This window comes from Chionomys nivalis, chromosome 18 (genome assembly GCF_950005125.1).
Source record: "Chionomys nivalis chromosome 18, mChiNiv1.1, whole genome shotgun sequence".
In the NCBI taxonomy this organism is placed as follows: domain Eukaryota; kingdom Metazoa; phylum Chordata; class Mammalia; order Rodentia; family Cricetidae; genus Chionomys; species Chionomys nivalis.
Genome location: NC_080103.1, coordinates 7593703 through 7610611, shown reverse-complemented (window position 1 = coordinate 7610611; position 16909 = coordinate 7593703). Strand labels below are relative to the sequence as shown.

Sequence of the window (16909 nt, the reverse complement as noted above, 5' to 3'; positions counted from 1 at the left end):
TACTCTCCTCCCCAAGTTAACACATTTCCAGACATTTGTAGAGACTGACCACATGCTTCCTAAAGTTGCAAGGTTTAGACTATGTCTTTCAAGTTCAGAGGAAGTGGTCTGCACTATTGTTTCCTACCAATAATATGATCAACTGGTCACACTATACTTTATACCACCAAGAATGGTCTGTTCGGCAAGCCCTTGAAAAAATTGTCTCTCCAATCTTTATGACTACAATATCTAGAATAGAATAAAATTATTAAATGCTTAATACTGTTCTTCTAAAGAATAAGATGAAACATGTTATATGGTGAACCATACAACAACCACACTGCCTAGAGTCTGGCCAATATAATATACATCCTTAGATTTCTAATAGAAGATGTGTGGGGTGTGTCTGACATATAGCCAGTGTCCATGGTAGGGAGATAATGTAGGATAAGGGGAGAACCTCTGGTCATGGTGAGATAGTGGCACCATGGCCTTTACACACTGACTAGGCTGCCTGCTCCTGAACATCAGTTACTGTGTCTTGTCCATCCTCTTCCTCTATGGTAGGCTGGAAATGTACTGGGAAGAAGCTATTAGTTCTTGAGAGCAATAGAAACCAATGGAAATTTAGCTTCACAAAGTGCTAAGGATGATTTTGTTTATTTTCTTATGAAGTTATACATGTAAATTATTTGTTAACTTATAAGCCACTAACTTCTTTCCAATATTAGAAATACTCTTAAGGTGAACATCCAAACAGCCTAGGCTCCCACAAAGCCAGTACGTGCAGTAGGATCAAAACCCAGTGCTATTGTTTTTGACTTCTCAGCAGTCCTCATTGTCTGCTATGTTCAGTGAGTCTGGTATTATCCCATGCTTTTTCAGACCCAGTCCAGCTGGCCTTGGTGAGTTCCCGAAAGAACATCCCCATTGTCTCAGTATGAGGGTGCACCCCTCATGGCCCTGAGTTCCTTGCTCGTGCTCTCTCTCCTTCTGCTCCTGGTTTGGACCTTGGGGTTGTAGTCTGGTGCTCCAATGTGGGACTCTGTCTCTGTCTCCTTTCATCGCCTGATGAAGGTTAATATCCAGGATGATGTCTATATGTTTTTCTTTGGGTTCACCTTCTTATTTAGCTTCTCTAGGATCACGAATTATAGGCTCAATGTCCTTTATTTATGGCTAGAAACCAAATATGAGTGAGTACATCCTTGGACTCCCCACAGGGCAGGGAACCTTGACTGCTCTTAGGGCTGATGAGAGGGGGGAGTTGATTGGGGGACGGGGAGGAATATGGGAGGCGGTGGCGGGGAAGAGACAGAAATCGTTAATAAATAAATAAATAAATAAATGAAAAAAAGAAACACTCCAATAATAGTGTACAGTATGACTGTAATTTATTCATTTTGTTCCCATGTCCTCTACTTGCTTGAATATGTACATCTTATTTGTAAGTGGTTATCATTCCCTTATTTATACCCATAAATTACATATATGGTGGTGATCATGTCAGATTATAATAGAACTGAAAATTTCCTGTCACCCAGTGACATTGGAGCCATCATAATTTTGTAGCACAATGAATCATTCGTGTGCCTGTGATTGTACTAGTACAAACGAGCCTACTGTTTTGGCCAGTTATGCAAAGGTGTAGCACAAGGGAGTAAAAGGCCTGTTGCACAAACATGAGGATCTTGATTTGGATCCAAACAACCATGTAAAAGCTGACCATGGCAGTGTGGATTTGTTATAGCTCAAGGAAGTGGAGGCAGGTGGATTCCTGGGGCTCATTAGACAGAAAGTTCAGTTAGTTGGTAAGCTCTAGCTATCTCAAAAACTAGTCATGAGGAAGACACTCAACTACCTTTGGCCCCCACACACATGTGCACATGAGTTCATATATGCATGTGCATATATCTACATAAGCCTGCATGTATACCATACCTCCAAAAAAGCACATGCAATCATGTACAGTATATAATACCTCATAATGATAATAAGTGACTGTATTTCTAGTGTATATATTTCACCTATCACATTTTTATTGTTAGTGTAAAACAGTATGACATACAATGTTGGCAACACCTTATACATTTCATGTTTACTTGATTGCCTCAACAGGCCATGTCAAGTGGTTGATCTCTACCTTTTACGTTTGTTGTGTACTCTGAGATGTTCATGAAATGGCAGCATTTCTTAATGGGAAATTATTCAAAATATATCTTGTTGTTAATGGATTCCTGATTGTATACTCAATGAAATATTAGTCAACCTTAATATTAAGGGTGGTTTGTGATTTGCCACAATATAGATGAACCTAGAGGGCATAATTCTAAGTCAGACACAGAGAGATAAATATTACATGATTCACATATGTGGAATCTAAAAAAAAACTCATGAAAACAAAGTGAGTAGAATAGTGCTACCAGGGTTGATAGTGTAGGAAAAAAATCTGTTGAACAAAAGTTTAAATCCTTCTCTTACCAGAGGAGTGATTACTGGAGACAATGTACAATGTGTTAGCTATAGTTAATAATTATGTGTTGTGTTTTGAAACTTCTTAAGAGGCTAGATCTCAATGTCACCACATACACATCCAGAAGAGTTAACTATGTGAGGTAACTGATCTATTAAACTTAGCTAGGTGTAGTGATTATTTCACATTGGATACACATATCAAAACATTGAATGATATACTCAGAACATGTTTTTTAATTTGCTATTTATTCTTTAGAAATCTGGGGAAGGGAGGTCTAGCCTTGAACTTTGGCTTCCCATCATCTGGCTTCTTGTTAATTCTCAGAAGGTAGTTCTTGAAAACTATCTACCCTATCCTCATCCCACAAATCCACTAGGGAAGCACTCTGATGGATGTGGATTCACACCACAGATCCACACAGGCCAATACTCTGATGGATGTGGTTTAACACCACAGATCCACACACAGGGCAACACTCTGATGGATGTGGATTCACACCACAGATCCACACAGGCCAGCACTCTGATGTCTGTAGACTCACACCACAGCTCCATACAGGCCAGCACTCTGATGGATGTGGACTCACACTACAGCTCCACACAGGCCAGAACTCTGATGTCTGTAGACTCACACCACAGCTCCATACAGGCCAGCACTCTGATGGATGTGGATTCACACCACAGCTCCATACAGGCCAGCATTCTGATGGATGTAGATTCACACCACAGATCCACACACAGGGCAACACTCTGATGGATGTGGATTCACACCACAGATCCACACAGGCCAACACTCTGATGGATGTGGATTCACACCACAGATCCACACAGGCCAACACTCTGATGGATGTGGTTTAACACCACAGATCCACACACAGGCCAACACTCTGATGGATGTGGTTTAACACCACAGATCCACACACAGGCCAACACTCTGATGGATGTGGATTCACACCACAGATCCACACAGGCCAGCACTCTGATGTCTGTAGACTCACACCACAGCTCCAAAAAGGCCAGCACTCTGATGGATGTGGACTCACACCACAGCTCCACACAGGCCAGCACTCTGATGTCTGTAGACTCACACCACAGCTCCATACAGGCCAGCACTCTGATGAATGTGGATTCACACTACAGCTCCATACAGGCCAGCACTCTGATGGATGTGGATTCACACTACAGATCCACACACAGGGTAACATTCTGATGGATGTGGACTCACACTACAGATTCACACAGGCCAGCACTCTGATGGATGTAGACTCACACCACAGCTCCACACAGGCCAGCATTCTGATGGATGTGGATTCACACCACAGATCCACACACAGGGCAACACTCTGATGGATGTGGATTCACACCACAGATACACACAGGCCAGCACTCTGATGGATGTGGTTTAACACCACAAATCCACACATAGGGCAACACTCTGATGGATGTGGATTCACACCACAGATTCACACAGGCCAGCACTCTGATGGATGTGGTTTAATACCACAGATTCACACACAGGGCAACACTCTGATGGATGTGGATTCACACCACAGATTCACACAGGCCAGCACTCTGATGGATGTGGATTCACACCACAGATCCACACAGGCCAACACTCTGATGGATGTAGACTCACACCACAGCTCCAAAAAGGCCAGCACTCTGATGGATGTGGATTCACACTACAGATTCACACAGGCCAGCACTCTGGTAGATGTGAGAAACCTGAATGATTTGCTTAGCTAGTAGCTTTTTTTTTGCTTTCTCATAAGAGTCGTTTATATTCATTGTATCTGGTTCATTGGCAGCCATTCATTCCTAACCTTTCCAATAATTTCTGTGTATCCTGCCTCTCTATAGAAATGCCTCTTCCTAGTATCATAGATTTCAAGATACCAAAGCAATGGCTGTATTTCATTTTTCTCTTCATTTGATTTTTCTGGTCTCTTTGAATGTTGATAATACTTCTCAGTGATAGAACTATGACTTGAAATACAGAATTAGGTTTGGATGTCTTTGTATTATTATTCTTTTTAATTTGAGGCAAGGTATTATTCATGTATATGGCTGATGGTCTGGAGCTTTGAAATATAGTCCAGACTCACCTTGAACACACTGTCTTTGCTTCTGCCTCCAAAGCACTGGAGTTCCAGGCAAACACCACTGTGTTAGCAGAAAGATATCATCTTCAGATAAATGCATATTTTCTTTGGTTTTGCTTTTGTTTCCTGTACTGGGGATTAAAGTCAGGGTTTCTACATATTAGGAACTCCTACTGAACTCCATGTTTCCAGGTTTCAAATCTTGTACCTACCATATGCTTGTTATTTAACTATGAGCAGACCTTTAATGGCCTATTTTCTCAATATTTTATTCTTCATCTTATTTAACTCATGCCAAAAACTTTGACCCAAATAACAGTTATTGAATACCAGGTCCAATTCTGACTGTTTTCCATGCACCTACTAGGTCTTTGTGATCCTGATAATTTTTTTTGGGGGGGGCAGCACGAAAGTTTATTGGGGCATCCTATTAAAGACACTGAGGCTTGCCCATGGTGCTCTTGATATACAAAGCCCGGACATTTTGCCAGTTCTTCTTGAGCAAGGACACCAAGAAATTGACAGCCAAATGAATGTTGTAGACCAGCTCGTCGTCGGTCATCTTCACGTGGCCGACAGCGACAGCCAGACACAGCACCTTCTTCATCTGGAACTTGATCGTCCACTTTGGCCACCAAGTTTTCATTATGTGTCAGCAGGGAAGGGAACTTGCCAGCCTTGTTCAGGCCTGGGCCCAGGATACGCAGGATCTGCTTGATCAGAGACTCAGAGGCCAGAAAGGCGTCATACTTCTTGGCCAGCTTTTTGACCAACTTCTTGTTCTTATTGAGCTTCTTCAGCGCCTCGATGTCCATGTGGGGGACATCCACGGCCTTGGCCTCATCGCAGTGCTGCTGGTCCCCTAGGACGCACACCGAGAACTTGGGGCGAGGAGTGGACTTGAGCCTGAAGGTGCCCGAGAAACGTTTGTCCTTCTGGGGGTTGTAGTTCTTCAGGCTGATCTGCAGCTCCACCGTTTCCAGAAACTTGCGGCGCTTGCGCTGGTTCCCGTGCAGGACCTCCCGCACCGCCTCGTACAGGGTGTTCGAGAGACTTTGCTGCTCATGGCTGCAGAGGCTGCGGGAACCGGAAGGAAGAGCGATCCTGATAATTTTCTTTGAAGAGTTAGTCAAGTAAGAAGAGGGACAATGTTTCATGAAGACAAGAGGATAGAACTTATGCTTCTGGTGAACCTTGTTTCATCCTTTTCGGCAAACTGATTTTATGTCAACGGACAAAAAGGATATTCTGGCAATGTAATCCTTTGAGTGGGCAGGAATACAGAAGAAAGCAATTTCAGCTGACTGTGGCTGTGTCAGAAAATTTAGAGTTCATTTTTGTATAGAACACATATCTCTGTGTCTCTGTTATATTGTCCATCAACACATCTACCTTGGGCAGTCCAGGTCTGTACTGTTAGTTCATAGCTTTTTACTTCTAGCCCCGTATGTAGGCCTAACTAAATGTATAGAAGGGCTACCTGAAGGAACTGGATAAACTCAATCTTTCTGTGGTATCATTGCTAAGTTATCAGGTCTGGCAACTTAAGGAATATGCAGTTTTATAGTTTTATATGGGGACAACATTCCCGTCTTTGTGGATCCAATAGAACACAAAGCAAGACTAAATAGAACACGGAGCTGCTTGCTGCCTTTGATTCAGCACCTGTCTCCACTAAAGACCATTTCAGTTTCGACAGTCAGTTTCACTTCAGCATGACTCATTTCAGTAAAAGTTCAAAAAAGGTAGTTTTTATGTATACTGTTTATAAAACCACCAGACTCAGGACTTGGAGACTTGATGTCTGCATATTTTTCTTGAAAGAAGTTATTTGTGTGATAAACTCATCTGCAAATTGAGGAGGTGTGCCTATAGATGTCTCCAGTTTGCTATTTGGGGATAAAAATCCCAGTCCAGTTTTGATGGAAAGATGTAGTTTTTCATGAAAGAATGTTGTGCATATCTTACCCAGTTCTTTACTCTCCCCTGACCCATATCTTGATAACAAACATGACCATATTTCCTACCAGGGCAGAGAGCACTTGTTCTCTTCCTTCCCTCTGGAACTGAACACCAGGACCCTGTCTCTACTCCCATTGGGTGTCTGCCATGACCTTTGGAAGGAATAACCTTGTTCTTTCTTCAAAGATTCCTATGATTTTGGTTTGACATAGATAATTATTATATGGATAAATGATTTCCTATTCTTTTTTTTAAACATTTATTTATTATGTATACAATATTCTGTCTGTGTGTATTTGCAGACCAGAAGAGGGCAGCAGACCTCGCTACAGATGGTTGTGAGCCACCATGTGGTTGCCGGGAATTGAACTCATGACCTTTGGAAGAGCAGGCAATGCTCTTAACCACTGAGCCATCTCTCCAGCCCTGATTTCCTATTCTTAACAAAGCTGTTTTGCTTGGTAAGGTGGTAAAAACCAAGGAAGTAGTGGGGAAATACATGGGTATGTTTAAACTTTTTAGTTCACCATTGCAACACAGACATTTCTATATGGTTATCCAACTTTTTCTATAAAGATGAAAAGATGTAGTAATGACACACAGAGAGAAGTCTTCGAATTTATAAAAAGAAAGAATGAAAGAGGCAAAGTATATTAGATGGCCAATTATTTATTTTTCATATATTATAGAGGTTACTGTGTTGAGTCAATACGTCCAATGTAATTTAAACAATTGCTTAAGAAAAGGCAAATGCAAATGGGTAGATATTCTAAATTCTGATTGCAGGCAGAGGATTAGGGCCTCAAATAGACTGCTCTTGGGTTTTGTTATATTTTTCAAGTTACGAGCAAAAATTAATCTCCAGATTTAAAGGATTTAAAATAAAACATTTTAAGGTAAATAAACTTAACCTTACACCAAATATTCATACTACTAAAATTAAATTCCCCATTCCATAAATTTTCTAAATAATAAAACCTGAACTACTTTTCTAAATACTCGCAAAATGAAAAGAAAAAAGTACGGATTTAAAAAGTCTAAATGCATAAACCTAAAACACTGTAACAAACCAAACCAAACCAACCAACCAACCATAAAACAAAAAAAAGGAAGAAAATGAAAAAGAAAAAACAAAGAAAGGAAAGCACTGACCCAAAACGACGGAAAAGACAGCTATTCAAAAATAGGTGATTTTATACCTTTGTTCCATTGATTCCACCATATTGGATCTTTAGTGATAGTAATAATACCTCTGTGAATAACAAAACTCAAGATGTTTTGAGGAATGACCTGAATTGTCTCCAGTTTGATCATACTCTAAGGATTCCCTACGATGGCCTGAATTAGAACTGGTGCTCCCCTGTTTTACAGAAGCATTCCTGTGCCCAACTGTGACATCTGAGGGGCCATTGCGGTCTCTGTCCTGGCTGGTGTGGACCCTCTGTCGTCTCTCCCTCCTTGGTGTGGAATGCCTGGGTCCATCTGCTGACTGGTGTCCAGCTGGGGACTCCTGTCTTCCTCGGGAGCCTGTTCTTGTGGTGCCCCTGGGAGAATCAGCACGTCTTTGGGAGGACTCGCTTCTCTGCCGGGAGCCGGACTGCCTGGACCTGTCTGTAGACTGTTCGCGACCAGTTGGGTGCCTGCCTGCTGTGGCCCTGTGTCCTACGTGACCCTGGGAGGAATCGCTATCAGTGTGGGAGGCTCTCTGGCCTTGCCTGGATCCTGAGCGTCCAGCGCCATCATGGCGCTCTTCGTGGCCCCTGCTGGGGCTAGATCCGGAGGTGGCCTGGTCCCTTCTGGACCGGTGGTGCACAGAGCTGTCCCTCGCGGCCTCCCGGTGGGACCCCTGACCCTCTCTTGCACTGTCTCTGCCTTGTCCACGGGAGGACCCTGCCTGGTGGCCAGAGGAAGTCTGTCCTTGGTGAGAGCCTCCAGTCCTGGCCCTGTCCCTTCCTTGTTCTTGCTGGGCGCCCTGGGGAGCTCTGCCACTGGACCGCTGCTGTGTGTGGCCGGACTCGGAGTGGCCGTGTTCGTGTTCCTCCTCGGAGTAGTAGTACACCCGGTAGGGTCCAGAGCCTCTCTGGCCACGGGAGGATGTCTGCTCGTGCCTTTGGCTGGCCCCGGAGTGACCACGGACTCCCACTGCCTGGCCTTCTGAGCCTTCAGAATGGCTTTCGCTGTCACTGGCCTGGCTGGTGCTGTCCCTCTGTCGTCTCTCACTCCTTGATGTGGAATGCCTGGGTCCATCTGCTGACTGGTGTCCAGCTGGGGACTCCTGTCTTCCTCGGGAGCCTGTTCTTGTGGTGCCCCTGGGAGAATCAGCACGTCTTTGGGAGGACTCGCTTCTCTGCCGGGAGCCGGACTGCCTGGACCTGTCTGTAGACTGTTCGCGACCAGTTGGGTGCCTGCCTGCTGTGGCCCTGTGGCCTACGTGACCCTGGGAGGAATCGCTATCAGTGTGGGAGGCTCTCTGGCCTTGCCTGGATCCTGAGCGTCCAGCGCCATCATGGCGCTCTTCGTGGCCCCTGCTGGGGCTAGATCCGGAGGTGGCCTGGTCCCTTCTGGACCGGTGGTGCTCAGAGCTGTCCCTCGCGGCCTCCCGGTGGGACCCCTGACCCTCTCTTGCACTGTCTCTGCTCTGTCCACGGGAGGACCCAGCCTGGTGGCCAGAGGAAGTCTGTCCTTGGTGAGAGCCTCCAGTCCTGGCGCTGCCCCTTCCTTGTTCTTGCTGGGCGCCCTGGGGAGCTCTGCCACTGGACCGCTGCTGTGTGTGGCCAGACTCGGAGTGGCCGTGTTCGTGTTCCTCCTCGGAGTAGTAGTACACCCGGTAGGGTCCAGAGCCTCTCTGGCCACGGGAGGATGTCTGCTCGTGCCTTTGGCTGGCCCCGGAGTGACCACGGACTCCCACTGCCTGGCCTTCTGAGCCTTCAGAATGGCTTTCGCTGTCACTGGCCTGGCTGGTGCTGTCCCTCTGTCGTCTCTCACTCCTTGATGTGGAATGCCTGTTGCCATCTGGTGACTGGTGTCCAGCTGGGGACTCCTGTCTTCCTCGGGAGCCTGTTCTTGTGGTGCCCCTGGGAGAATCAGCACGTCTTTGGGAGGACTCGCTTCTCTGCCGGGAGCCGGACTGCCTGGACCTGTCTGTAGACTGTTCGCGACCAGTTGGGTGCCTGCCTGCTGTGGCCCTGTGGCCTACGTGACCCTGGGAGGAATCGCTATCAGTGTGGGAGGCTCTCTGGCCTTGCCTGGATCCTGAGCGTCCAGCGCCATCATGGCGCTCTTCGTGGCCCCTGCTGGGGCTAGATCCGGAGGTGGCCTGGTCCCTTCTGGACCGGTGGTGCTCAGAGCTGTCCCTCGCGGCCTCCCGGTGGGACCCCTGACCCTCTCTTGCACTGTCTCTGCTCTGTCCACGGGAGGACCCAGCCTGGTGGCCAGAGGAAGTCTGTCCTTGGTGAGAGCCTCCAGTCCTGGCGCTGCCCCTTCCTTGTTCTTGCTGGGCGCCCTGGGGAGCTCTGCCACTGGACCGCTGCTGTGTGTGGCCGGACTCGGAGTGGCCGTGTTCGTGTTCCTCCTCGGAGTAGTAGTACACCCGGTAGGGTCCAGAGCCTCTCTGGCCACGGGAGGATGTCTGCTCGTGCCTTTGGCTGGCCCCGGAGTGACCACGGACTCCCACTGCCTGGCCTTCTGAGCCTTCAGAATGGCTTTCGCTGTCACTGGCCTGGCTGGTGCTGTCCCTCTGTCGTCTCTCACTCCTTGATGTGGAATGCCTGTTGCCATCTGGTGACTGGTGTCCAGCTGGGGACTCCTGTCTTCCTCGGGAGCCTGTTCTTGTGGTGCCCCTGGGAGAATCAGCACGTCTTTGGGAGGACTCGCTTCTCTGCCGGGAGCCGGACTGCCTGGACCTGTCTGTAGACTGTTCGCGACCAGTTGGGTGCCTGCCTGCTGTGGCCCTGTGGCCTACGTGACCCTGGGAGGAATCGCTATCAGTGTGGGAGGCTCTCTGGCCTTGCCTGGATCCTGAGCGTCCAGCGCCATCATGGCGCTCTTCGTGGCCCCTGCTGGGGCTAGATCTGGAGGTGGCCTGGTCCCTTCTGGACCGGTGGTGCTCAGAGCTGTCCCTCGCGGCCTCCCGGTGGGACCCCTGACCCTCTCTTGCACTGTCTCTGCTCTGTCCACGGGAGGACCCAGCCTGGTGGCCAGAGGAAGTCTGTCTTTGGTGAGAGCCTCCAGTCCTGGCGCTGCCCCTTCCTTGTTCTTGCTGGGCGCCCTGGGGAGCTCTGCCACTGGACCGCTGCTGTGTGTGGCCGGACTCGGAGTGGCCGTGTTCGTGTTCCTCCTCGGAGTAGTAGTACACCCGGTAGGGTCCAGAGCCTCTCTGGCCACGGGAGGATGTCTGCTCGTGCCTTTGGCTGGCCCCGGAGTGACCACGGACTCCCACTGCCTGGCCTTCTGAGCCTTCAGAATGGCTTTCGCTGTCACTGGCCTGGCTGGTGCTGTCCCTCTGTCGTCTCTCACTCCTTGATGTGGAATGCCTGTTGCCATCTGGTGACTGGTGTCCAGCTGGGGACTCCTGTCTTCCTCGGGAGCCTGTTCTTGTGGTGCCCCTGGGAGAATCAGCACGTCTTTGGGAGGACTCGCTTCTCTGCCGGGAGCCGGACTGCCTGGACCTGTCTGTAGACTGTTCGCGACCAGTTGGGTGCCTGCCTGCTGTGGCCCTGTGGCCTACGTGACCCTGGGAGGAATCGCTATCAGTGTGGGAGGCTCTCTGGCCTTGCCTGGATCCTGAGCGTCCAGCGCCATCATGGCGCTCTTCGTGGCCCCTGCTGGGGCTAGATCCGGAGGTGGCCTGGTCCCTTCTGGACCGGTGGTGCTCAGAGCTGTCCCTCGCGGCCTCCCGATGGGACCCCTGACCCTCTCTTGCACTGTCTCTGCTCTGTCCACGGGAGGACCCAGCCTGGTGGCCAGAGGAAGTCTGTCCTTGGTGAGAGCCTCCAGTCCTGGCGCTGCCCCTTCCTTGTTCTTGCTGGGCGCCCTGGGGAGCTCTGCCACTGGACCGCTGCTGTGTGTGGCCAGACTCGGAGTGGCCGTGTTCGTGTTCCTCCTCGGAGTAGTAGTACACCCGGTAGGGTCCAGAGCCTCTCTGGCCACGGGAGGATGTCTGCTCGTGCCTTTGGCTGGCCCCGGAGTGACCACGGACTCCCACTGCCTGGCCTTCTGAGCCTTCAGAATGGCTTTCGCTGTCACTGGCCTGGCTGGTGCTGTCCCTCTGTCGTCTCTCACTCCTTGATGTGGAATGCCTGTTGCCATCTGGTGACTGGTGTCCAGCTGGGGACTCCTGTCTTCCTCGGGAGCCTGTTCTTGTGGTGCCCCTGGGAGAATCAGCACGTCTTTGGGAGGACTCGCTTCTCTGCCGGGAGCCGGACTGCCTCGACCTGTCTGTAGACTGTTCGCGACCAGTTGGGTGCCTGCCTGCTGTGGCCCTGTGGCCTACGTGACCCTGGGAGGAATCGCTATCAGTGTGGGAGGCTCTCTGGCCTTGCCTGGATCCTGAGCGTCCAGCGCCATCATGGCGCTCTTCGTGGCCCCTGCTGGGGCTAGATCCGGAGGTGGCCTGGTCCCTTCTGGACCGGTGGTGCTCAGAGCTGTCCCTCGCGGCCTCCCGGTGGGACCCCTGACCCTCTCTTGCACTGTCTCTGCTCTGTCCACGGGAGGACCCAGCCTGGTGGCCAGAGGAAGTCTGTCCTTGGTGAGAGCCTCCAGTCCTGGCGCTGCCCCTTCCTTGTTCTTGCTGTGCGCCCTGGGGAGCTCTGCCACTGGACCGCTGCTGTGTGTGGCCGGACTCGGAGTGGCCGTGTTCGTGTTCCTCCTCGGAGTAGTAGTACACCCGGTAGGGTCCAGAGCCTCTCTGGCCACGGGAGGATGTCTGCTCGTGCCTTTGGCTGGCCCCGGAGTGACCACGGACTCCCACTGCCTGGCCTTCTGAGCCTTCAGAATGGCTTTCGCTGTCACTGGCCTGGCTGGTGCTGTCCCTCTGTCGTCTCTCACTCCTTGATGTGGAATGCCTGTTGCCATCTGGTGACTGGTGTCCAGCTGGGGACTCCTGTCTTCCTCGGGAGCCTGTTCTTGTGGTGCCCCTGGGAGAATCAGCACGTCTTTGGGAGGACTCGCTTCTCTGCCGGGAGCCGGACTGCCTGGACCTGTCTGTAGACTGTTCGCGACCAGTTGGGTGCCTGCCTGCTGTGGCCCTGTGGCCTACGTGACCCTGGGAGGAATCGCTATCAGTGTGGGAGGCTCTCTGGCCTTGCCTGGATCCTGAGCGTCCAGCGCCATCATGGCGCTCTTCGTGGCCCCTGCTGGGGCTAGATCCGGAGGTGGCCTGGTCCCTTCTGGACCGGTGGTGCTCAGAGCTGTCCCTCGCGGCCTCCCGATGGGACCCCTGACCCTCTCTTGCACTGTCTCTGCTCTGTCCACGGGAGGACCCAGCCTGGTGGCCAGAGGAAGTCTGTCCTTGGTGAGAGCCTCCAGTCCTGGCGCTGCCCCTTCCTTGTTCTTGCTGGGCGCCCTGGGGAGCTCTGCCACTGGACCGCTGCTGTGTGTGGCCGGACTCGGAGTGGCCGTGTTCGTGTTCCTCCTCGGAGTAGTAGTACACCCGGTAGGGTCCAGAGCCTCTCTGGCCACGGGAGGATGTCTGCTCGTGCCTTTGGCTGGCCCCGGAGTGACCACGGACTCCCACTGCCTGGCCTTCTGAGCCTTCAGAATGGCTTTCGCTGTCACTGGCCTGGCTGGTGCTGTCCCTCTGTCGTCTCTCACTCCTTGATGTGGAATGCCTGTTGCCATCTGGTGACTGGTGTCCAGCTGGGGACTCCTGTCTTCCTCGGGAGCCTGTTCTTGTGGTGCCCCTGGGAGAATCAGCACGTCTTTGGGAGGACTCGCTTCTCTGCCGGGAGCCGGACTGCCTCGACCTGTCTGTAGACTGTTCGCGACCAGTTGGGTGCCTGCCTGCTGTGGCCCTGTGGCCTACATGACCCTGGGAGGAATCGCTATCAGTGTGGGAGGCTCTCTGGCCTTGCCTGGATCCTGAGCGTCCAGCGCCATCATGGCGCTCTTCGTGGCCCCTGCTGGGGCTAGATCCGGAGGTGGCCTGGTCCCTTCTGGACCGGTGGTGCTCAGAGCTGTCCCTCGCGGCCTCCCGGTGGGACCCCTGACCCTCTCTTGCACTGTCTCTGCTCTGTCCACGGGTGGACCCAGCCTGGTGGCCAGAGGAAGTCTGTCCTTGGTGAGAGCCTCCAGTCCTGGCGCTGCCCCTTCCTTGTTCTTGCTGGGCGCCCTGGGGAGCTCTGCCACTGGACCGCTGCTGTGTGTGGCCGGACTCGGAGTGGCCGTGTTCGTGTTCCTCCTCGGAGTAGTAGTACACCCGGTAGGGTCCAGAGCCTCTCTGGCCACGGGAGGATGTCTGCTCGTGCCTTTGGCTGGCCCCGGAGTGACCACGGACTCCCACTGCCTGGCCTTCTGAGCCTTCAGAATGGCTTTCGCTGTCACTGGCCTGGCTGGTGCTGTCCCTCTGTCGTCTCTCACTCCTTGATGTGGAATGCCTGGGTCCATCTGCTGACTGGTGTCCAGCTGGGGACTCCTGTCTTCCTCGGGAGCCTGTTCTTGTGGTGCCCCTGGGAGAATCAGCACGTCTTTGGGAGGACTCGCTTCTCTGCCGGGAGCCGGACTGCCTGGTCCTGTCTGTGTACTCTTGATGTCCTTTTTTTTGCGTGTTTGAGCTTCTTCCAACTTCTCTTTCTTCTTGGACATTCTCTTTTTCATAGTAGTAATCAGCACTGCCTTTAACTCCTCTTTCATATTTTGTATTTTCATATTTCACAACATCATAATTTATTTCGTTTGTTTCCTTTGTTCTCCTATTTTTCTTTCCTTTGCTGTGTCTTCTTTCAGTTGAATTAGATCCTCCCCGATGCTTTCTATTTGTACTCTGATGTTTTCCGCGTTTTTCTGTTTCTCCGTGGGTATTTGTGTCCGTCTCCTGTTTTCTACTGCTTGATCTATGTCTTTCTTTCCCTCTTCCTCTTGGACTTTTCGAAATTTCTTTATTTTGCTTTCCATCAGTTCTTCGGTGTCTTTGTCTTCTTTCTTCTTCTTCTTCTTCTTCTCCATCCTCCTCCACTTGTTTATAATGATCTTTTCTTCTTCTCTTGGATCCAGTTTGCAAACTTTTGTTGCGAGATGATTCATAATATGCTTGAGCCAACTTCAACACCAGCAGTAAATACTCAGTGAAATCTATTTTCTCATTATGGTCTACATCCAGGATTTGCATGAAGACATCTCCAATATCTTCATCATCTGGATTCTGTAAGAATTGCAGACACACAGTCCTTCATACCAACTAATTTCAACTTTATAGTTCAATTGCTATTTTAATTTATGTTTTGTACCATCATTTGTGCTATGTCATTTAGATTTTTTTCATTTGTAGTGTTTTTATAATCTTTCATTTTTGTCTCACATATATTGGTAATGTATCAATTAATGTTTTAAGATCAGCTAGGAATCACGCCTCATTTCCTGAGGTCAATTACTCTTTTCCTCACTTTGTGAATTTGAATTTTATTCACTCTATCACTTAATTTCCTTCTCAGTAAACCCTTCTACATTTCCTGATGTTGGGAAACTTATTGTGAAAAGTTACTTTACACTCATATTTTTGTAATTAAATATTGGTATTGTTCCTTTTTTTACGTATGTTAGCACTACATGAATCGTATGTATATACATATTTAAGACAACTAAATAACATTTCTCTCTTCTTAGTCAGGGCTCTTTAATTACGTAATGTAATTAAATAATGTTTTATACAGTCTTAGCTAGATTATTGGGGAGGAACAGAAAGTCTGTTTTTCTTGGTTGTTTTTTTCTGTTTCTTACCTTCAAAACTGCCCGTAATTCTATTTCCAGAAGTTCCTTCAGCTCCTTTTTGCTCAGTGTTTCTGTTTCCTTATCATTGTTTGAGTATTGCTGGAATATGTCAATCATGGAAGTGATGTTTTCCAGGAGAGTGGACATCTTTCAATGGTGTATATGTACCTAGAAAGATGAAACAAAATTCATTTTTATTTTGTAGTTGTATTTATTACTGTAATGATTATTTATATTTTAAATCTGTAGTTTTCTTTAAGAAGTACACTTTTGAAATTTAACTTGATCATGAACAACTTCTTTCTACTCTCTGCAAAGTAAAAACATTGAATAATTTTTTTTTGGTATCGGACACTGCCTGTTTTGGAGTTTTAAATTCATTCCCAATAGTAGATTCCTAATCTCCTAGACCTCTGTGCTCTGTGCATCGTAGTTACTCTTGGTGAACTGACTGTTCTTCCTGGAAGGGGGATAAAAAGCTCAGGTGCTTATCTTTTCAGTGACCGGAAAATAGTAGGCATATCAATAAATGACATAAATATGTATTGTATAGAGGCATTGCAATGACGGCTTTTAGACTTACATAATAGGATGAACAAAAATACTATAGGTAACATAAATTTGTCAAATATGACTATAGTAAACTGAGCTAAAGAATTATGGACCTTGGAGTTTTGGACAAAATGAAATGTGCTTGCTGATTTTTGTTGTGATTTATTTGAATAGATAGTTTTGCAAGATTATTTTTATCCCCTAAAAGAATTGAATTTAAATCTTCTGAAGTGTTCAAAATGAAGAGGAAATAAAATCCGTGATTCGTGTGAGAGATAGAGGTGAGTCAGGTAGGATGACCATTAAATAGTCAACACTGGTGCTTTTCACTCTACATGTGATAGAGTATTAATTTTTAATCAGAAAATGATCAAATTGATTGTTTACTAAAATGTTACTTTGTACAATAGTTTATTTGATTGTTTTAGATTAACCCTTCTTTTGAGAACAGTGATACCTGATGTGTGTATGTGTGTGTGTGTATGTGTGTGTGTATGTGTGTGTTATTGTAGAACCATAAAGATCATGATAGTTTATCCTGGTTTATATTCAAACTGGAAAGAAACTGGTCATGAGGTAGATACTGGAATTGAAAAATTAAAGGCTAATCCTACTTGGGAACACAGAGAAGCAGAAAAGAATAAGAAATAATTAAAAGAATAAATATACAAGGAAATTTTAGTGTGTATTGATATAATAAAATGGTGATACTAATATCTTTCAGCATCTATGTAATAGGTTGAGTTATTTAACCTAACAAAGCTGGTTGGATTTATTAACTCCATGCCTAGTGGAGCTTGAATGAATGTAGTCTTTTTAAAAAGAGAGGGCAAAAAATCAGTAACTTAAACATAGTTCTTAAGAAGTTTGAATGAGAACAAAAAATTAAGGCTGATAGTATGCATATTTATATA

The 16909-nt window shown here is 48.1% G+C and overlaps 1 protein-coding gene across 1 annotated transcript in view; it reads right to left on the bottom strand.

The window, feature by feature from the left end:
* The window catches only part of Flg (filaggrin), a 121623-nt gene that overhangs the window by 56890 nt on the left and 47824 nt on the right, over positions 1–16909 (bottom strand). The window contains exons 11-14 of the mRNA XM_057793838.1: positions 15453–15542; positions 14777–14877; positions 7891–14185; positions 5030–5674 (exon numbers count right to left, since the gene is read on the bottom strand). Of these exons, the coding sequence (XP_057649821.1) occupies positions 5030–5674; positions 7891–14185; positions 14777–14877; positions 15453–15542 (7131 nt within the window). The remainder of the gene's footprint in view (positions 1–5029; positions 5675–7890; positions 14186–14776; positions 14878–15452; positions 15543–16909) is intronic.